At 43.5% G+C, this 21971-nt stretch overlaps 2 protein-coding genes and 1 pseudogene across 10 annotated transcripts in view; 1 reads left to right on the top strand and 2 right to left on the bottom strand.

Annotated features, from left to right (window-relative positions):
* The first annotated feature begins 2072 nt into the window (after positions 1 to 2072).
* Positions 2073 to 5273, top strand: COX14 (cytochrome c oxidase assembly factor COX14). Of its 3 annotated transcripts, XM_081127592.1 has the most exons (3): positions 2195 to 2265; positions 2363 to 2432; positions 4861 to 5273. In XM_081127592.1, exon 3 carries the CDS (start codon positions 4869 to 4871, stop codon positions 5040 to 5042), a length of 174 nt encoding a protein of 57 aa, XP_080983718.1. In that variant the 5' UTR covers positions 2195 to 2265; positions 2363 to 2432; positions 4861 to 4868; the 3' UTR covers positions 5043 to 5273. The 3 variants fall into 3 exon arrangements, with proteins under 3 accessions (XP_080983717.1, XP_080983718.1, XP_080983719.1); XM_081127591.1 differs by lacking the exon at positions 2363 to 2432 and having other exon boundaries at positions 2073 to 2265; XM_081127593.1 differs by lacking the exon at positions 2195 to 2265 and having other exon boundaries at positions 2349 to 2432.
* Positions 5274 to 10455: 5182 nt separating this feature from the next.
* On the bottom strand, positions 10456 to 11897 carry LOC308552558 (protein odr-4 homolog pseudogene; annotated as a pseudogene). The gene is made up of 3 exons: positions 11740 to 11897; positions 11599 to 11639; positions 10456 to 11509 (listed from the first exon to the last, which is right to left on the bottom strand). The product of its transcript is annotated as a protein odr-4 homolog pseudogene (transcript).
* Positions 11898 to 17358: 5461 nt separating this feature from the next.
* The window catches only part of CERS5 (ceramide synthase 5), a 30103-nt gene continuing 25490 nt past the window's right edge, over positions 17359 to 21971 (bottom strand). For 2 of the 6 annotated variants that reach the window (XM_081129156.1, XM_081129161.1), the window contains 2 exons: positions 21371 to 21527; positions 17359 to 19068 (listed from right to left, as the gene is read on the bottom strand). In XM_081129156.1, coding sequence (XP_080985282.1) covers positions 18919 to 19068; positions 21371 to 21527 — 307 coding nt within the window. In that variant the 3' untranslated portion in view covers positions 17359 to 18918. Of the gene's footprint in view, positions 19069 to 20317; positions 20494 to 21370; positions 21528 to 21971 lie in introns of those variants that run through there. The other 4 variants (XM_081129158.1, XM_081129160.1, XM_081129159.1 and 1 more) reach the window with 4 other exon arrangements.

The following is a 21971-nucleotide window of genomic DNA, read 5'->3' as shown; positions in this document are numbered from 1 at the left end:
CTAACTTCTCCTAGCAACATCTGTGTCCTCAGAAATCTCTGGTTATTCCCTTTCCCCTCCCCCAGGCTGCCCTGGCACCAGAGTTGCTGCCATGCTGGCATCTCTGGCCCTGGGGCTTGTCATTCTCCCCATGGACTTCCTGGTTCCTAGTTCTTTGCCAGCTCCTCCCCACTATGCGTGACCTTTCCAAGCCTTCTCTCACTCTCCCGCCAGCACCCTCTTTGGGGAGCAAGAACTTAATCTGCTGACAGAGCTACACCTTTTCACAGCAGGCTCAGATCACTCTGCTCCCAGTGACCTTTGGATTTGCCCTGCCTCCCTTCTCCGGAGCTCCAGTGGCAGGGGAGGTTTCAGCTGCGTCCCTCCTGCTGTCTCCCCAGAACATCCTTGGCTCCACCCCTTTTCTTCTCCCAAACCCTGTACCTATTTATTACCTGCCTCCAGAGCAGCCAGGGCAGCTTACCAGCACCTGCATTTAGAGGGCAGATGGCCAGAGAGTGGCCTAAAGGCTGATCAGGGGCAGGGGAGGATGACTATGTCCCCATGTTGGTGGGTCCTGACATTCCAAGGCCAGCTCTCCTGTCATCTGCCTTGTCATAAAGTATATATCAGCACCTCAAGAGCTAGGCAACTCAAGGAGGAGGAAAAAAGTTAAAACCACCCTATCTCCTAAAGCAGTGATTTTCAACTTTTTTCATCCCATGGCATGCATAAACTAATTACTAAAATTCTGTGGCACAACAGAAAATATATTTTTTGCCGATCTGACAAAAAAAATAGGTATACTTTTGATTCATTCACACCAGACAGCTATTGTGTTGACTGCTGTCATTTTTTTATTTGCCAGTCTAAGGGAAAAGAGGTCAGTGCCCCTGACTAAATAGTCAGGTACTGAATGTTTTAAAAATTCTTGCGGCGCACCAGTGTGCCTGCTGCTGCACACTGGCTGCCCTAGGGTAAGGGAAGAACAGGAAGAGGAGGAGAGAGAGGAGTGTGCTTTGCACTGGCCTAGCTCCAGGATAGGGTGGCAGCGGGGAATGTCACAGGTCAGCAGCCTAGGCTCCTGGCTATAAATAGTCCCTGAGGGCCTAAGAGCTCCTAGCATCCAGCAAAGGGTCTCAGCTTCCTATGTGGCAGCACTTGGCACACTATGGCTCTGGCCAGCATTATGTTAACCCTCCCTTATTCCCGGCCTAACCAGGGAGGCAGGGTCCTCCCAGCTTCCAGCTCTTGAGAATTCACTTTCTTTCCAGTGAAGGGTAGAGCTGCCTCAATCAGGCAGCGGCGTGAGGTGCATGGTCACCCCAGATCTGGCTGGGCCCAGTTAGGGGCACTGGCAGAATACAGGAGGTCAAAGTGGGGGCAGAAAGACAACTCCCTTCCCTCAGTAGCAACTGCGACCTTATTAGTGAAACACTTTTGCCTACTGTTGTTCACTCCACAGTTAACTGAATCTAAGGCCTTCAAATCAGGCCTATTTGTCTATCCAATAAAGCCTGGATTTTCCAGAAACGAGTTGGGAAGGGCGCTTCAGTGCATGTGGCAGTTCGTATGTTGTGGTGTATCACTGCATGTATACGTTTTCATACCGTAGGAAAAGGGGGGGAAAAGGCCCTCCTCCATAACCCCAGCCGCTCTCTGCCCCTAGCCTGGTGCCCACGAAGTTCTCCTCCCCCAAGTAGAACCCTCCTCCCATCCCCTTCCCGGCGCTTCTTTGGGGCTTTATCACGCCGCTTGTGTGCGGAGAGGTCACACACGAGACAGAAACATCCCCTGAGCCCACGCCGTGGCCAAGGCCAGACTTGCCTCCTCGGCGGTCTAAGCCTCGCAGCGCAGGTCGGTTTCCTACCTGAGCTTGACCCAAGCCCGGCCGCGGGCAGCTCCAGGCTCTAGGGGGCGCGCGGTCCACCTCCGGAGGGTTGAGTCGGAGAGAATCTGCCTAGCTACCGGAGACGTCACCGCGCCGTAGGCTGGGGATTGGCTCGGCTGAGTCGGGGAGAAAGATCGCCTTTTCTATAGTACCTGAGTATCCATCCTAAAAGTTCCGGTTCCAGAGTTTGAGTCACCAAAGGCTCTCTCTCTACGGAAAACGACTACAACCTCCGGAATTCAACGGGCTCTCGGAAAGGAAGGCTCGTCTGAGGATGCGTAGTAAGGGTGACTGGGCCGGAAGCCGGAAGTTCAAGGTCGGCCACTCAGTGGGTGGAGTTGTACTGCGTCCGGCGTGCGGTGCACTCTCTCGCGTGGGGAGCCGGATCCTAGAGGGTAATTAGAGTGGGTGGGAGGGAGAAAGGGTGGCTTTCCTGACCACTAGCGCCTCAGCGTCTAGGGTTGTACCTGGGCCGCTACCCTCACGTTTCAGGTGCTGCATCAGGCTGCGCAGACTGTGGCGGCGAGACGCTGGGTTGGGCGCGAGGGAGCCGCACCTCCAGGTACGCCGTCTGCTGGCGCGAGCCGCAGCGCGCAAGTTTGGGCCGGCCTTTGCTTCCCGCATGCTCCCATATCCTCCCGTGACCCAGTCTTCAGGCCTCCGTGCCCTGGAAGTCACCCACGTATCCTGCACCGCTAAGCTGCGGTTTGCATGCTTCCAACCCAACCAGCTCCTTGCAGCTGTAGGTTCCTGTCAGACCTTGACTGCAGCCGGGCGGTCTCGGCCCTCCACGCTCTGACTCCAGTAGCTCTGACCTTGGGGGTCAGGGGTCAGGCTAAGAATTGGGGCCTTGGCTGAGAATTTGCTTTTTACTTAGTGCCTCTTCCAGTTCAGTGCACTAAATTAGCTTTCACTCAAGGTTTACCCGTGACCTAGTCATCTATTTCGATGAGACCAGTCTTCGTGGCACATACCTTTGCAGTAGTGGTTCCCATTTTTTCATTCTTGTGCAACACACCTGGAAGATACAGTACACCTCCATCAGTGGCAGTGACTTGATACAGCAGTGACTTTCAACTGGCAAGAGGGATGTAGTTAAATGAAAAAGCCCTCCAGAAAATTTTGGAATTTCTGACCTGCTTTCTTTCCTTAATTATTTTGCTTCCCTTGGCCTCTCTCTCTGGTCTTATCCTCTGCTTTGGTGTCACTTGTTACCTCCATCTGTATCTCTCCCAGGCTCTATCCAGATTTGTATATCCATCTGCCTGATAGACATCATCGCCTGAATGTTGTGTTCAGCATCTTAAAGATGTCCAAAACTGAGTTCATAACCTTGACTGACAGTGCCACCAGTACCCTGGTATACACACCTGTTTCTTCTTGTTTCTTATTTCTATTAAGTGTCCCAACCGACAACGTTTCCTAACTTGGAGATATTTTCAGCTGTGACTTATTCCATTCAGTGAATAAATCTTGTTTGAACTTCCGTATCTGTCTTCTACAGCCCCGTCTTAGCTCAGGGTATGTGAAGAGTTTTTTAAAATTTGAAAATAGGAGAAATCTTAGGTTGGATTAGACAGGAGAAGGAAGTGGGGTTCTAGACGCCAAAATTATGTCTACTATCTTCTGACATTCTTCTAGCCAAGCTGTACCATCCTGTTTCTTGGCTAGTGAAAGCTTCCAGCCTTCTTCCTTCAGCTCCTCAAAGAAGTGGCCCTATGATTGGTTAGCATCTGGTCAGGGTAATGGGGAATATGAGGGGAAAGAAGAAGTGAGGGGGAGGTTGAATGTCTGGAAGTCTCTTTGCTGGGAGCTTGTTTACTACTTTAGTATCCTGCTGTGTGTGTGTGTTTTTTCTTCGCTGCCTCACAGCTTGGGGTCCTTTCAAAGCTCAGATAACCTCATCTTGAGCCTGTGCCATTTGGTTTTCTTCCTCTGACCTTATTTAAAGTCACTTGGAATTATAATTCAAGGAAACTATCCCTCAGCTCAGCTTGGGGTCCACCTGCAAAGACTGGTTCTAAGGAAATGTTCAGCCCATAGGACTCACTCGGAAAAGCACTTATATCTCACCCTCCTCCTGACTCCCTAAGCCAGCTAATCCTGAGCTTCTTCCAAATCCTTGACTTTTAAGAAACATTCTCACTAATTTCAGTCAGTCTTTTAATTTCAATTCCTTCAACAAAGAGGAGTCTAAGAACATATTCACAGTCCCAAATTGAGGAACATTTTGTTCAGGATGAGAGATTGTCATGCTAGACTTTCTCTTGTTCTCTAGCTCAGAATATCCAGGGAACAGTTAAATTAGAAGTCATTTATCTCAGGCAAATGTGAGTTAACAGTTTGCTAGGGACTCGGGGTTTTTTTTAGCCCTTGGGATAGGTACTTGGTGTTGTGTTTGGAACTTAGAATCAATGCTGTAGAAGGTTAAGTACAATTGAAATAACATAAGTGTACTGTTGGTACTATTTCAGGAATATTATGGCTTAAACAGATACTTGAGGGCTAACCTGGGAACCTAACCACTGTGAATAAGATCATTTTTATGGGAAAATAAATTGGATATTGCTTAGAAGGTTCTCATTTGATCTCCTACAGAGAATAATTTACTGCTAATGTTTAATCCTTGGCTACCTCCATTAATTGTCTGCTAGCCAGAAAAACAGATGCATGCTTAAAGTAATGTACCAATTAACATTTCTAGGTGGTCCATACCAGTCACTTCTTTCCAAAACCATTGGAGGGCAAGGTGATGCCATTCAGATTCACCTAGTTCCAGCTGTATCTCATGCAGATTTTATTTGCTCTTACACATCTTACAATTCCCAAATATTGTCTTCCACTATAAGACTCTGCATACGTGTAGGGGCCATTCAGAATAGAGTACATAGACTAAGCAGGATGCAGAAGTTATGGAATGGCTTTAAACAAGGAAGTGGGCTGGGCACATGAGGCCTATCCTGGTATCTAAATTCAGTCTGTCTTTGTAGGGGACGACATGCCAACTGCCAAGCAACTAGCTGACATTGGTTACAAGACCTTCTCCACCTCCATGATGCTCCTCACTGTGTATGGGGGCTACCTCTGCAGCGTCCGCGCCTACCACTATTTCCAGCGGCGCAGCTCCCGGCGCCAGGCCGCAGAAGAACAGAAGACCTCAGGAGTCTTGTAGAACTGGGGGGCTTTTCTCCTTGATTAGAGAGGGCTGAGGCATGCTGTGAAAAGAGCTCACCTACAGTCATATCCAAGTCAAGAGAACTAAGGTCTTAATGGTTTTCAAACCCTGATGGGGATAAGTGCCCATGATTTCTCTGGAACTGCCAGTTTGGGGAGGCTATCAAATCATAACAGGAATTGGGGGAGGGTGAGGCACATCTACAGACATTAAATATTTTGCCATGTCTGTCTGTGTCTGGTGTTTTTGTTTACTTAAATAGGGTATGGACCACAGAGGTGGGGCCTTAACTACTAATTTTCTAGTCACAGACTGGATTTCCATATCTTGAGCTCTTAGTACCCATGAAGTAGGGGATATACAGTTTTAGGTGTAGTAATATCAACTTTCATGACCTCAGAAAAGGCTGTCCCAGCAGCTGTATAAATCCCCTGAAAAGACTAAAGACCAGAGCTCTTTGGTCAGTGACCATTCCTGAACTAATTACTGTGTCCAGGTAATGGGGTACTCTGGCCAGCAGTTAAGGAAGGCAGAGACCCTTGTTTAACAGCCTTCTCAAAATTGCACCAAGTAGAGGAGACACAGTTCCCAAAAGGAAGGGTTGTTGGGCAGCCTGTAGTAACGCGGTTCACCTTCTTAAGCTCACTGGGTATAGTGTTAGCATAAGGGTCGATTTCTCACTGTGCCACGGTGCGGGAATCTACCTGCAGGTCTTATTACAGAGTTGTGAAGAGGATTTGAAAGAAAACTCTATTCAAGGTAAAACCCAATTATGAAGCGAGGTATTGGCACCATTCCGTTTTGAGTGTTGAGGCTTGCTAGTTCATGTCCTTCTTGGTGATCACCCCAAATATTAACCTCCTTGGACACCTGGCCTCTCTCATGCTCTTTGTGCATACTGCTCTGTCCTTTGTCCCCTTACTTCTAAACCTTTCACCTGAAACCCCTCTTCCATGATGAAAAACCCCAGCTGTAGCCCTGGCCAGGTAGCTCAGTTGGTTAGAGCATCCATCGTCCCATATGCCTTGGTTGCAGGTTCAATTCAGGGCACATACAAGAATCAAGTGATGAATGCATAAATAAGTGGAACAACAAATCGGTGCTTCTCCTTCTCGTTAAGATCAATAACAACCCCCCCACCCCCCAACAACACAGCTTTCCTATATCCTCAACCCTTTTGCTATTATCCTCTCTTGGCGTATTAACCAAGGACTCTACTGCCTCCTCTGCTTTCTCACCTGTACTGTTAGGGTCACCATTCTCCCAGTGCCACTTTCAAATGGCATAAAATCAGTCGTTTTTTGAGGAGCTTTCTTACATTCTCATTTCGACTCTATTCTAGAACTTGGAGACTTCAGATCGTTTGACTCCTATTTTATTCCAATCTGTCAGTCTCTTATTGGCCTAAACTGCTCCCCTGTCCAGCCTATGCCCATAGCTGATGCCCCGAACAACTGCCCTGCAGTCTCTGCCTCCATCCTTACCCTCCTCAACCCTAGTCCTTGCTCCATTAGTTATCTCTTCTCAGTATATAAACTTGCTTACGGCCCTCCACCCCCTACCAAAACAAACTACTCCAGATTATTTAAGAAGTCTCACATGATAGCCCTTCCTGGGACTTCAAGTTCCTTCCACCTCCACCACTGCGTTGAAATTCCCGGTTGACATCCCCTGCCACTGTGGCATATCCCCTGATGACTTGTCCTCCCCTTGCTGTTTCCTGAGGCACTGAAGCTCTACTTTGGCTGCAGGGAGGGACCACTGTCTTGTTCCCTTGTACCACTTAGATTTTTTTCTTCTGATTTCCTCTGTCCACTTTAAACTCTAATGTGTTGCAGTTGTGTTCTTGGCCTATTGCTCTTATTCTGTATGTTCTCAATCTAAGTAATTAATGGTTCTAATATAACAAAATGTAGTTAAGTACTCAGTGTTGGTATCCTGGCTTCACCATTACAGCTATATTGCAATAAGCCAGTTATTAACTCTTAACTCCTCAGTTAACCTTTGTCAAATGGGGATACAATTTTCCCAATTTAAAAGGTTAGATTGAATATTAAATTAGATAATTCATGAAGTATTTAATCTTCTGTCTGGTCCATGATAAGCACTCAATGTCAGCTATTAATGCCTGCTGCTGACCTCCAAATCTGTATCTTCCAGATTGAGTTTCAGGTGCAGTATATCCAAGTGCTTGATAGATCCACGTGAATGTCCTGTAGTCCTCTTTAACTTGACATGCCCACAACTAACAGCATTCCTTCTCATCTCCAGGAGTTATTCACATTTTCCTCGTTTTAGTTAATGACACCATCATCCAAGTCAGAAATGTGGGAGATTTATTAGACTATTCCCTGTATGCTACTCCCAAATAATTCTTATTTTTACCATTTAAACATCCATTTAATCAGTTCCACTCTTATAATTTCTTGCTTATACTTTGTCTTTTTTTGAGAGAGGGGAGGAGAGAGAAATATCAATTTGTTGTTCCACTTATTTATTCATTCATTAGTTGATTCTGGTATATGTCCTGACTGGGGATCGAACCTCCAACCTTGGAGTATTGGAACGATGCTCTACCAACTGAGCTACCTGGCCAGAGCTAAAATCTTTTTTTTTTTTTTTAAATATATCTTTATTGATTTCAGAGAGAGGAAGGGAGAGGGAGAGAGAGAAATAGAAACATCAATGATGAGAGAGTCATTGATCGGCTGCCTCCTGCAAGCCCCCAACTGGGGATCGAGCCCACAACCCAAGCATGTGCCCTGACCGGGAATCAAACTGCGATCTCCTGGATCATAGGTCAATGCTCAACCACTGAGCCACGCCGACAAGGCTAAAAAAATCTTTAAAAGCACATGTGGCTAAGGCAGTTTTGAAAAGGAACAAAGAAGATGGGTTGGGCTACCAGATATCAAGACATAGTAGAAAGCTAATAGTAATCTAAATGTTGGGGTATTAGTGCAGGAGTAGAGAAAGAGAGTAGTGGCATAGAATAATAAACTCAAACAGGTTAATGTATATGTTAGAAGTTGACTGTGATAGAGGATACATCACAAATCCATGGTGAAAATCATTACAGAATGTAGTTATTCATACTCTAAGTTATAGATACATGTGTGACTGTTGAAAGTATAAAAAGTATGTACAAAAAATGGATTGAAAGGACACACCAAACTTACAATAGTAGTTGTTATATTGGGGGTGAGGTGAGGTAGAGTAGGGCAGAGGTTAAAGGGGTCTTAAATGAAAACTGTTTACTCACAACACTTCTGATACCAAATGTGTGAGTTTTCCCAACACCAAACAACTCTCCACCTCTGGACACCAACTGAGTATCCTATAATTCAGTTCTGCCACTAACTACCCCGGGGTTAGTGCAGATCCCACAAGTTAAGGGCTCAGTCCCACAAGACTGCCCTCCACTTCAGATGCCTATGATTAGTGGATCCCCAGGTTATCCATACTTCTGCCTGACTTGGCTACACATTGGTGCCTACAGCCACCTCCTTAGGTTTTATAATTTGCAACAATGGTTCACAAACCTGAACTCAGGGAAATACTTCATTTACTCTTACTGGTTTATTATAAAGGATACCGACCGCTCAGGAACAGCCTAATGGAAGAGATGCATAGGGCAAGGTATAGGGCACATCACCCTATCAGTACCTCAATGTATTAAATCCAGAAGCTCTCTGAATCCCTTTGTTTAGGGGTTTTATGGAGGTTCCATCACATAAGCATGATTGATTAAATCATTGCCCATTGGTGATTAACTCAATCCTTAGCTCCTCTCCCTTCCCTGGAGGTCAGATGGGGTTGAAAATCCCAGCCCTTAAATCATGCCTTGGTCTGGTTCCTCTGGCATCCAGCTCCCATTCAGAAATTATCTAGGGGCCCACCAAGAGTCACCTCATTAGCATACAAAGCCAATTATCACTGGAGATTCCAAGGCTCTTAGAAGCTCTTTGCCAAAAACCTAAGATAAAGACCAAACACATATCTGCAGACTTTGAGTAAAGCAAGTTATTTTCTGTAATGTGAATGGACCTTATCCAATCAGTTGAAGGCCTTAAGAGCAAAGACTAATAAGAGTTCCCAACAAAGGAATTATGCATCAAAATTAACACAGAAACCCTGCCTGAATTTCTAGCAGGTAGATCTTGCGCTGCAAATCAACTTTTTTTCCGCCCCCCTCACTTGAGGAGATTTCTTCCATTGCTTTTCAGAGAAAGTGGAAGGGAGAGAGAGAGAAACATCAATGTGAGAGAGACACATCAATTGGTTGCCTCCCGCATGTGCCCCACCAGGGCCTGGGATTGAGCCTGCATCCGAGGTACGTGCCCTTGGCTGGAATTGAACCCAGGACCCTTTAGTCTGCTGGCCGGTGCTCTAACCATTGAGCCAAACCAGCTAGGGCTGCAACATCAACTCTTACCTGAACTTCCAGCCTGCTATCTGCTCTATACATTTCAGACTTGCTAGTCCCTACAATTGTATAAGCCAATTCCTTAAATCAGTCTCATTCTTGCTTTCTAAGCTATTGGCTCTGTTGTCTGGAGAACGCTGACTAATACAGCAGATGATGCCAGTGTGTCTCTGTCCAGTCTTGTTTCCTGGACTAGATTCCAGTCCGTTCCCACCTCCAATTGTTTAACAGTCATTTTCACTTGGAGCACTTACAGTCATTTCAAATACAGCTTGCGAAAACCTAAATTCAAGCAGTTGTTTCATATTTACTGAGCATGAACTGTATCTAGTAAGAAAGAATAGACATATTGGCTGTCAAATTATAATGAACATAATCAAGTTCTTCAGTTAAATATCAATGAACTGAATTCTCCCATTAAAAGACAAAGACTAGTAATAGATGGGCTAAAAAAAATAAAACAAATCCAAATATGTGTAGTTTCTAATAAACACCAAAGAAATCATGCTCAGACAGCAGAGCCGTGACGCTGCCAAAAAGTTTAGTGTTGTTTCCTAAGTGGCTTTCGTAGACCAGTCATTTGAATGAAGGCAGATTCCAAATCTGCTTTTTCTGTAGGCCTCCAGCGGTGACTAAACTCTTGGAGAGGCCTGCACTAGGAGAGACCTTAATGGACTAGAAGAAAATTAATTATGCAAATGACTGAGGTGAAGGTGGTACAGATAACTTACCATGTATTCTTACTACATATTGGCCCATGCCAACTCATAGCCCCTACCCCCTTTATTCCATCTAGATAAATAACTTTACTTTTGGAAGTCTGAGCCAATAGAAGCAGGGCTAAACAAGGCAGCTGATGATTTCATTTTACAGAAACACACCTAATGGGAGTTTGGCAGCAGGTCTGGCCGCTGTTGTCTTAAGTGCAGACAGCTTGTTTGCAGCTATATTATTCATAATTGTTGGCCAGTGTTCTCTGGATGATCAGCAAGCTCTTTGTGCCTCACCCTCATCCCTGAAGTAGTGAAAGGAGGTTCCTGCAAGGACTGCAACTGCAAATGCTGCAGTCATACCCATGTTTTGTTGAAGTTTCACTACTACTGTAGTTTTAACTGGGTTTTTTGGTTGTTTATCATCTGTGTTGTCCAATGAAGCGTCATTATTCATAGAGAAACTCAGAAAAGGCGTGTTTATTTCCTCTGCATTTTCCAAATCTTCTGTTTGAATCCTCTGATCTAACATCTCTATAAAATGGTCTCTGATTTCTTCAGCTGACTCATTGCCAAATTTATAATCATAACATTACTGTGGGTCCCAGAATGGGGACAAAAACTTGGTGAGGAAGGATGTGAAACTCTTTTTCAGAACCTTTTTTTCTGGAATTTCATTCAAAATCAGATCCTCAGAGAGTATTTCACAACGACCAGCAACTGTATTCTATATATCTCTCTTCACTGCCTGCACAGCATCTTTAACCTTGGGTTTAGTGCTGTGAATATACGCTCTGCATTTCACAGCACCCTTAAGGTTTTCAGAGCCGCTGCAGATCTGGACGGTGGCTGTGAATCTGTGGTCTGAATTCAGAACCAACTGCCTTAACACTCTGACATCAAAAGAATGGCTAATTGCTTGAGCATTTCCTCTAGAAGATTTTTTCTGTCCTTCTAGTAGGTCACAATCTTCAGCTTTAACTTGTCCATTAATCAAATAAACACCATTTTCTATTTGCTTGGCCCAGCGTGCAAGTGCATTCTTTGTATTTTTCTCCAGAGTATAGCTGACAGAAGTAGTAGACAGTGGGATGTGAATATTAATATGAACCGTACAGTCTAAAGAAAGCCATGAAGTTGACAGTCCATTTTGATGTTCCAATCTGCTGGTTTTGCTGAAGTCTTTGGAACCTGGATATCATAAGTTCGACAAAATATTTTTTTTTTGTAGAAGAGCAAATGTGAAGTGTCACTTGCTCTGAGACTTACTCCTCTGTGCAATTCCACTGACTCTTTTTATTCATAGATTTTTCCACAGCAAATACTAGTCTGCGCAGGGTGTTTTGAAAATCATTTCCCATTTCTAACGTTGTAATAATAAATACTCCAAGAACTCCCCAGGTAGCATTCTTGATACCTGGTTAGCCTGCTCCGTGGCCCATTCTTCATCCAAGTTATCTCCGGATGATCAGCAAGCTTTGTGCCTCACCCTAATCACTGAAGTAGTGAAAGGAGGTACTCGCAACAAGGGCTGCAACTGCAAATGCGGCAGTCATACCCATGTTTGAGGTTTGGGATGTTTGAGGTTCTTATTTTTTTCCTCTTTGGGTGGTGTTCTGTCCTATTAAAAGACCGGAGACCAAAGACTTTCCTTGGAGATTGAGGTTTGAAAGGTACTGGCCAACAACATTCTTCTACAATGTAGGTTCTCCCCATTATTGAGAACTAATTCAGTCTCCTGTCCCCGTGGCAGACAAACCTGTCGGTCCGCATGGGAAGAGAGTTCAGGGTTCAAGTACCAGCCTCCAGGGGCCAGATTCCCCTCCGGTCACCCCCCCCTTTTTTTAATAAAGCCATTTCTGGAACCTCTGTAAGGTCAAGTCCCAAGTCCTATTATAGCCCTCTTTATGACTGCTTTTACAAGACTAATAATATTGCTGCTTTAAACCTCTAGGGGCTCCCACAACCTAACATCTAAAATTTAATTCTTCAGCATGATAGTCAATGTTCACAATCTGGCCCCAAACTACTTTTTTTTTTTTTTTTTAAATCCTCACCTGAGGATATTTTTTCCATTGTTTTTCAGAGAGAATGGAAGGGAGAGAGAGAGAAACATCAATGTGAGAGACACATTGATTGGTTGCCTCCCGCATGCGCTCCGGTAGGCCGGGGATCTAGCCTGCAACTGAGGTATGCGCCCTTGGCTGCAATCAAACCCGGGACCCTTCAGTCTAAGGGCTGACGCTCTAACCACTAAGCAAACCGGCTAGAGTCCAACCCACCTTCTTAATGTCATCTCCTGCCACTTTGATACCACTCCAACAGATTAGTTCCCTGAAAATGCCATGTGCTTGTTACATTTAAAAAAAATTATGAATTATTCCAAACTTATTGAAGAGCACCAAAAATAAACACACCTTACTTACATCTTCCCTCCCCAAAGATAAGCACTATCTATCCTTCAGTAGCTGTATGTTTCTGTACTGTTGCTATAGAAGTACCCTTAATATTTTTTGGGGGTTAAAAAGGTAATATTAATTGCATCAACTGAGACATACTCTTTTGTAAGTTGACTTTTTCACTCAATATTATGTTTTTTATATTTATGCATTGTGCTGGTTAATTTTGCATTCACTGGGCACTGAGTGCCCAGATAGTGGTTAAACAGTATTCCTCGTGCATATGTGAGGGTGTTTCTGGATGAGAATAACAGTGAATCTGTAGACTGAATAAAGCCAGTTGCCCTCCCCACCGTCGTTGGGCCTCATCCAATCCATGGACAGCCTGAACAGGGCAAAAAGTGGAGGAATGGAGAGTTCTTTCTCTCCACTTGACTGTCTTTGAGCTGGTACACTGGTCTTCCCTGCCTTCGGACTTGATTGGAACTATATATTCAGCCCTTCTGGGTCTCCAGCTTGCTGACAACAGATCCTGGGGTTTCTCAGTCTCCATAACCAAGTGAGCCAGTTCCTTACAATAAGTCTTTACAAAAAATTATATATATTTAAAACATGTATGTATATATACATGTATGTATATATCCTTTGGTTCAGACTAATACATCCATATTGACAGGAAAACTTGCTTCATTTAAATTTCTGTACAGTTGACCCTTGAACGAGGAGATTAGGGGTGCTAACTCCCCCAGTTGAAAATCCACACATAACTTTTGACTCCCCAAAACTTTAGTCATCCATGAAGGACTGGTTCTGGGACACCTCCCATACCCCCCCAGATACCCAAATCTGTGGATGCTGAAGTCTCACATTAAATGATGTAGAACAGTGTATGCAATCAGTCCTCTGCATCTGAGGATTGAAAATACTATTTTTGATCTGTGGTTGGTTGAATCCACGGATGTAAAACCTAGGGATATGGAGGGCCAACTGCATATTTATTGGAGAAAAAAAATGCGTATAAGTAGACTTGCACAGTTCAAACCTGTGTTGTTCAAGGGTCAACTGTGAGTTACAATTCTATGAGTAAATCAATTTACTCCATTCCTCTAGTGAAAGACCAATGGGTCATTTCCACTTTTTTCCCTCTTATACATAACAATGCAATGAGTATCCTTGTACATTTTCTTGGGCCCATGTGCTAGTTTCTCCAAAAGAGGATTTAGCTTTACTAGTTATTGTTGCTTTTCCAAAGGGGTTGTCAATTTCACTCTCACCAGCAACACTTCTGCATTCTGTTGGTGTGAAGTGGTTTCTATTCGTTTTAATTTACAGCACTGATTTCCAGTAAGGTCGAGCACCTTTTTATTGACTCATCCATTAGCACACTCGTCCTCTAGGAACTGCCTATTCATATTCTTTGCTTCCCGCACCCACAGTTCCTCCTCCTTTTTTCTTGCTATTAGGTTGTCTTTGTTGTTTCATTAATTAGCTATATTCTGGATACTAGTTTTGGTTAGTTATACATGTTGCAGGTTTGTCTGAGATAATCTTTTGGACCTTTTTTATTTGGGGTGGTGGTGGTGATGGTGTAAGGATCCCATGTTGTCTAAACTATCACATACATGTGTCTCCAGAGCAGTCCCATGGATGACTGATCTGAGACCAATTTTCATGCAAGTTCTTACCTGGGAATGGGGTGTGGGCTGAGGTGTTTCCCAGACCACACAGGAAGTGTACATTTAGGTTCCAAATTCACATGAAGTGTGGGCCCAGAATTTGAGAAAATTCTCATGAGTCTCCCGACCCCACAAGCCGAAGCATTCAAATTTCTTTGCTTTCTCATTTTGTCAACTGGAAGAATTTTTGCATTTCCTCCCTTTCACTAAGTCTGTTGCTCTTTCAGGGTCCTAGCCTTAACTGGAGGTCTCAGTTCCAGCTTCCTGCAATGTTGTCTCTTGTGGTCAACATTGAAACCCAAGTCCTTAAGTTATATGCCCATTATCCCTCCAATACTTGCATCAGCTGTTTGCCTTTTGCCCTAGCTTTCAATTCCTCTCTTTGTGGCCTTTGTGACTTTTTCTTGGAACCTCAGCTATGCATTAAAAAAACAAAACAAAACAAAAAAACACTTGCCCTGGACAGGTAGCTCAGTTGGTTAGAGTGTTGTACCAATGAGCCAGGTTGGGGCAAATACAGTAGTCAACAAATGAATGCATAAATAAGTGGAACAACTATTGATGTTTCTCTAAAAATGAATAACATTTTTTATATATAAAAAACTTGATCCGCCATTTCTAGGTTTTTGTCTCAGGTTATTGCAGTAGGCATTAAGCCAGAACTGTTATATACTCTCACATCTCTTCTAAACATACCTTTTCATTCCTGTTTCCCAGGCTAACCTTTACTCATCTTTAATGGCCGGTGCCACTTTGAAGTTGTCTCCCACTGAGAGGAATTCTGCCAAGAATAATTTAGGCTAGTTCTTATCACATTGTATTACCTTTTTTCCTTACTGGGGTATGAGCTCTTTGAGGGTAGAAACCTGATCTTGTTCATCTTTGTGTCCCCAGCTTCTGCCACAGTGTCTATCGTGAAGTAGGCCCTTAAACGTTTTATTGAACTGAAAAGATCTCCCACATGGATACTGGATTTAAAGTCTGAAGAATTTGGTTTAAAATCAGCATACTATCACCCACTAACTAAACCCATTTGATTATTTTTAGGATTGTGATAATTTGAGAGTTCATGATACTCGATGAGCAATCTAAGTTTTTCGAAAAAATTAAATTTGTGCCTGGCCAGGTGGCTCAGTTGGCTGAGTGTCATCCCATACACCAAAAAGGCTGCAGGTTCGATTCCTGGTTAGGGCACACGCCTAAGTTGTGGGTTCAATCCCTGGTTGGGGTGTGTAGGGGAGGAGGCCGATCGATGTTTCTCTTGCACATTGATGTTTCTCTCCTACTCTCTCTCCTTTCCTCTCTCTCTAAAATCAATAAAATAAAATAAAACCAATAAAAAAATCCTTGGGTGAGGATTAAAAAAAAATTAAATATGTCAGGGTGACATTGGTTAATAACATTTGTTTCAAGTATATAATTCTATAATACATCATCTGTATATTGCACTGTGTGCTCACTACCCTGTTTGTGTTTTTTAAATAACTCCTGAACCTCAGTTTCCTCATTGTGGCAGACTGAATTTTTCAAAGATGAATGCAATAGTCTCTCCCATTCCACATTCTCTTCTGCAATGACCATGCCACTCCATCAAGAGGCAGAGTCTATCCCACAATCCCCTTGAATCTAGGTGGTCCCCATGACTATTTTGATTAATATAATACAGTGGAAGTGATGTGTGCCAGTTCTGGACGACACTCTTAAATGGCTTAGGAACTTCTGCTTCCTGCTTCTTGGAACACAACCACTTGTGCAAAGCCCAAGGCATAGAGAGGTCATACACAGGTACCTTAGTTGACAGCCCCGACTCAATTACTAGAGAACGGCTAGCACTAACTTCTAACAGGCTAGTAAATCGCCTTGGACACCCAGCCCAGTTGTTTTCAAATGACTATTCCCAGCTGCCATCTGACTGCAACCACGAGATATCTCCAGCTAAGCTCAACCAACCAAACCACGAAAAATAATAAATTACTCTTTTAAGCCACTGTATTTTAGGGTGGTTATAGACAACTATAATACTTGTTTATGGAATGGTATGGATAATCCTACCTGTACGGAAGTGTTCTTAAGTTCACTTTCAAAAAAAAAAAAATCTTTATTGATTTCAGAGAAAGGAAGGGAGGAGAAAGAGAGATAGAAACATCAATGATGAGAGTCATCGATCGGCTGCCTCCCACACACCTCCGACTGGGGATTGAGCCCACAACCTGGGCGTGTGCCTTGACCGGGAATCGAACCTCCGTCTCCTGGATCATAGGTCAATGCTCAACTGCTGAGGCACGCCAGCTGGGCATTAAGTTCATGTTTTGATGTATGTAAAATCATTTTCTAGTCAGTAAAGCACTACACAGACATGATGGGTTTTTTTTCCCCCCCAAGAATAAAGTTAATACCCTTTTATATTCAACAGAAGAGAGGTAATACTTTGCTTCTCTCATGAATATCCCTAGTTCTCTGGTGGGGATGATGTGAGTCTGCATCTAACCAGCTCTCCACTGATTTGTGTCCTTCCTCTCAGGCATGAAAACTTCCCAGGGCGTCTATAAAACTAGCTTTATGACCGTCTTGTTGCCCCAATCACACTATTATCATCTAGTATTCAAACCCTCTAGCACCTTCTCACCCTCTTTATGCATAGTTCCTTCTCAGAACAACACTCTGTTCCTGTAATTGACCCTAATCTCAAGTCACTCATCCAAGGCCAACTCTGATCAGTCTATGACTCTGGCTAAAGGTTTCTTCAGCATCTAGTCTTCCTCATTTTGAAGTTTTGGGTAGTGGGAGAGTAATAGTAGTTAAAAATCGAGACAGGGGTTAAAAATCGAGACACTGGGTTTGACTCTTTACTAGCTGATTGGCCTTAGGCAAGTTAACCTCTTTTTGCTTCATTTTTATCATATGTAAAGTGCTTTATCCAGTGCCTGGCATGTGATAAAAAGCTATGTGTTAGCTATTATTATTATACCGCTTGGCTGCATCTTTTGTCAGATTAACTGGGCCAACTAACCCAGACTGTAAACAAAGCAATTGTTTAAATTTCAGAAGGCAAAATATCCTCCCCCTTACCCCACACCAGGAAACAAAATACATATCTTGTCTGACTTTCAAAAGCATTTCATTCATATTTTACAATTACTAGTCTAATTAACAATATAGCAATTTGAGGAACTAAGTGTAAGACCTTAGTCTTTTAGTCTTACTGTCTAGCTCTGACAAAATTCGTAAGATTTTTTTAGGACTTAATTTTCCCATGCCCCATAGTAAGTCTTTTTAAAATCCAGTCACTCAGTAAGCTAAGTTTAGTAGGGTCAGTATCACTATATTGTCAGTGAACATCAAGTATTTGATTCTTAGAACAGTAACTTACTTCTTCCAATCTACATCCATCTCCCTGACAATGAAGTACTCCATGTCTTAATGTACACAGAGCACCTGGAAATATTATGATATGAATATTCACTAAATAGAAAACTATCCTGAGACATGAATACTGTACTACTATTGGTAATTTTGACAAGACCTCAACTAGAGACAAGAGAAAACATCTGCTCAGACTCATTTGTCGTAATCTTAAAATGTTAACTGGCAGTTGTCTATATTCAATAAAATGGGAAATACAGGTATCTAACTAACGGTGTCTTAGCTCTTCAACCAAAGTCTGTTGGTTTGGTGATATACATGCTTTAATCTGCTCAGTATTTTTTCTTGCGACCACTATACATGTTTATTTTTTCTTAAAATACAAAATCCTAAAATGTAGGCACTCTCTTCCCAGCATGCACAGAAAGGAAAAATTTGGTGTCCAATGGCTTCTAGAATCAAGCCTGAAAATTCTTAATTAGCTTATGGATTCAGGGAATTAGGGATAGAGTCACTAAAGAGTTTGAGATAGCAGAGGGTTGAAGCACTTTTAATCACAGAAGAGTAAACAATAGTATAAACCGTTAACAGCTCACCCAGTGGCTGTTGTCCTCCTCCAGCCCTCAGCTCACCCTCTCCCACCCCCCACTCCCTGTGTACCATTGAGTAAAGAGCAGGGTATCAGCAGCTGTCCCTGTCACTGCCAGGTGGTAGGAAGGAGATCTAGCTAGGGTCACAGCAATCCTGGCCATCAATCCACGGTTGTCTGTTTCTACACAACTTCATGTCAAATATTCCAGCTCTGAAGGAAGAACAGTGCAGAAACCTGTAGCTGAACTTGGCTGTTCCATTCAGATGGCCAGAGCCTCAAGAGCCATGGGCAACAGGGAGGGGACAGTCCAGAGCCAGCATAATTCAAGATGCAGCTAAATCTGGGATTGAGGTGGGTTCAAAGGGGACCAGGCAAAGCCTAGTGGCCCCAGTTCAGAACTGTGCCCCAACCCAGACAATGAAACTCATGCATATGCATAAATGCACGTGTGCACACAAGTACACACATGCACGCGCGCGCACACACAAACACACTCACAGAGCAAATAATATTACTGAAAGAACCTGGAGGCTATTAAATATAAAATGGCAGAGTTTTTAAAAAAGTGAAAATGTTTGCTTCTTTGATTCTCCTCAGTGCCCTGTAGACCCCTAGTCACAGGAATGTAGGTATGGGGAGGCCCAAGAGGAGTAGGTTGCCAGTGGCTCTACAAGTCCATGTGTGCTTAAGTCCCCATATCAACCATTTTACTCTTCAGCCCAGTAGCTGCCTCCCATGTGACCATTCACCCGATTGGCACCATTGCTGGAGCTGCTGCCACAGGGGCTTTTTGTGTTGGTGGTCACATCTTCTTCCTCTGAGCTGCTCTCCACATCACTGCGATCATCCTTAGACACCTAGGTGAGATGGGGTCAAAGGTAGGAAGGTGAGGACAGGAAACATAAGACAGACAAGGCCCACAGAGCCCATGTTTGGGCACTGTTCCCAATTTGGCCTACTTTCTGGTGGCCCCTGACTCAAAATATTATCTGGACCATGGCTACTGTTGTGAATATCCTTTGCCTCCTTCTTGGGTTTCTCTCTCATCATCTCTATTTTTGTTCTCTATGGAATAAGTAGCTACTCTGGTTGAGTGTATCTTTCAGGACCAGCCTAAGAGAGCTGAAATCATTCACCGTGTCCTGGTTTAGGTTTAAGGGACACTCCAGACACCCATTTTCCCCTTCCATCTCAAAAATAGAAAAGGCCAACATAAACAGTGCATATGGCTGTCCATCATTGCATTTATCTTCTGGTGGTTGTGACCACTGAGTTATTCATATTGGTTATCCTGAATTTTGCTCTGACTCCAAAGCTGACCCACATTGGGCCTTTTTCAGTAGTTCTATTCTTTCTAGGCTCAACTATCAATATCCTATGACACTGTTTCTCCAATCTTCTCCCTTTTCCTAGTAGCAAGATCACTTCTCTTGTGCAGCTTTGGCATCCCCAAGATCTACATGGTGAAAAGTGGATTGGCAGTCAGGGGAAAAGAGTCCCAGTCCCAATCATGCTACTACTTGCGAATCTTTATTGCTTAACTTCAGTTTTTTTGTTTTATACTTTTAAATGAAGACTTTGGATTAGAGCAGTGTTTTCCAATCTAAATTATCCTGCATATCAAGCAAAGTATTTAAAATTCTCTACAATGGCCCATAAAAGTAAAAGAGAGAAACCCAATGAGACGTATGTCAGACTTCTGACCTCCAAAACGGAAGGATAATAAATGTGTGCTGTTTTTAAACTAAATAAAGGTGAGAAGGAAACAAAACTACTATTCTTGTTTCCAAGAAGTGGGGCCCTTGCTTTGATTAACTCTAAGATTCTATGATTTATAATAGCTGTTGACCTCTGAACCCAGATAACGAATTGATTATCTGATCTTCAGGAAATTTCTACCAGAAAGCACAGTGTGTCTACATTTGAGGGAAAGGAGGCTCAAAAAAGTGGGGGTGGAGGGAAGAAAACCAGAAAGAAAAAAAAAAGAGTAGACTCTATTCTTGCCCCCATTTAGGAAAATCTGGCAGATTAAGTTCCAGTCAACAGTGGCCCACAAGGTCAGGAGAGGGGTCATGCTTTCAGACAACACAGGAACAGAAGGAAAGCAGGAAGGAAGAGAAATGCGTTCAGACAGACACACTTCACTGAATACCAGAAGCACAGATACACTTACATGCAAGAGGTGAAACTGTCCAGCTCCCGCCAGGCACAGAAAAAAGGAAGGAGGTGAGAAAAGAGTGAGGAGAACAGAGTCTGGGTCTAATCCTTCCGGGATAAGTCACCTGGTCAGGAAAGAAAAGCAGGGGAGATAAGAGATGTCTAGTAGCTGTAGCAAGATGCGTAGGCACACTGAGCAAGTTCTGAAATCAATTGCAGCCATAAGGAACAGACATAAGAGGTCATATATGCCCAGGTAACATTCTATCCCTTTGTCTTAGAGTCAGTGTGTCCTTTAACAGAGCCCCTCCCCCTTGGGATTCTGTATTACTGAAGACTGAATCCCCAGCCCTTGGGCTGATTAAAGCCTGACTACTTCAGAACTTGGGTTCACTTATGAAGGTTTTTATTAAATGACACCCTTCTTTGTGCTTTCGGGCTCTGGGCATAAGATGGGTATTTGAAACCCTAAATACCCATCTCACTTAGGAGCTTTGCCTCATACAACAGTAGAGTGAGGCCAGTACTTAGTCTCTTATATAAGTCATATCTTTAACATCACAGTGTGGTCATCTTGGGGTGGCTTATGAACCAACACCACTCCTTAGGCAATCTCTGCTTTTAGTTTTTATCTTGGAGCTCTGCATATGATTTCCTTTGAAAAAGGTTCCCAGCTAAAAAACAAAAATATGAAATCCATTGAAATAGGTAGGTAAGGCGTAGGAAATGGCTGAGGCCATCTCTAAAATTTAATCCTGTTCATTATTTAACAACAGTCATTTCTAAAGAACAGGAAGAAGGAAGATCCTTCCTCTTACATCTAAGTCATGTCCTAAAATGCTAAACACTCATACTCATAGAAAAGGCGAAAACTCTGGGTCCCTAGGCTTTTTGCTGGGTTTTGTGTAGATGGGGCTCACCAGGCTAGATAGAAAGAGGTCTATTGAATAATACCTATCTTTCTACCCAGCCCCAAAGAAAGAAGCCGTCTTTCATCCTCACCTTTCCTCGGATCAAGGCTTTGAAAGCAATTCGCGCAATTAGGTAGGACCAGATGACATGAAGAATCTGTAGGATCAGGAGAAGGCCATTGAAGAGCCACCAGGAAGGATAGGGCCCGATCATCTCCCAACTCTCAAAGAGGGTTGTGTTCAGAATCCTAGAAGAGGGAGACCAGCAGTCAGGTTCTAGAGTCAAAGCCAGGCAGGCAGGGCTGAGGCTGCATTCCCTGGGGAGCAGGACCTGTGTGTTTTCTCCCTATTGCTTCTCTCAGTTGAAGTTCCACGGATACTCATCCACAGTGAGAAAGGAATAAAGAAAGGGAGCCTATGAAGTTTTCTAACTTTAGGGATGGGGAAGGTACACACTCAAACATTGGTTCTTGAACATCTCTCATCTTGGACAATTCGGTTCTTGACAAGTTGTTCACGGAAAAAATGTCTCGGTTGTCAAACAAAACTTTGGCTCTCAACCTGACAACCCTTTCATGCGGATACCTGTAGGATGAGACACGCGTCTCTCAAGCGACCGACAAAGGAGCGAATGCGCGAGTATGAATCAGTTTACCACTGAACCTCGCATTGCTATCATTTCAGGAAATCTG

Source organism: Miniopterus schreibersii, assembly GCF_964146895.1.
Source record: "Miniopterus schreibersii genome assembly, chromosome: 2".
Classification (NCBI taxonomy): Eukaryota; Metazoa; Chordata; class Mammalia; order Chiroptera; family Miniopteridae; genus Miniopterus; species Miniopterus schreibersii.
Note: the sequence above shows the minus strand (reverse complement) of the source record. Positions and strands in the feature narration are given on the sequence as shown.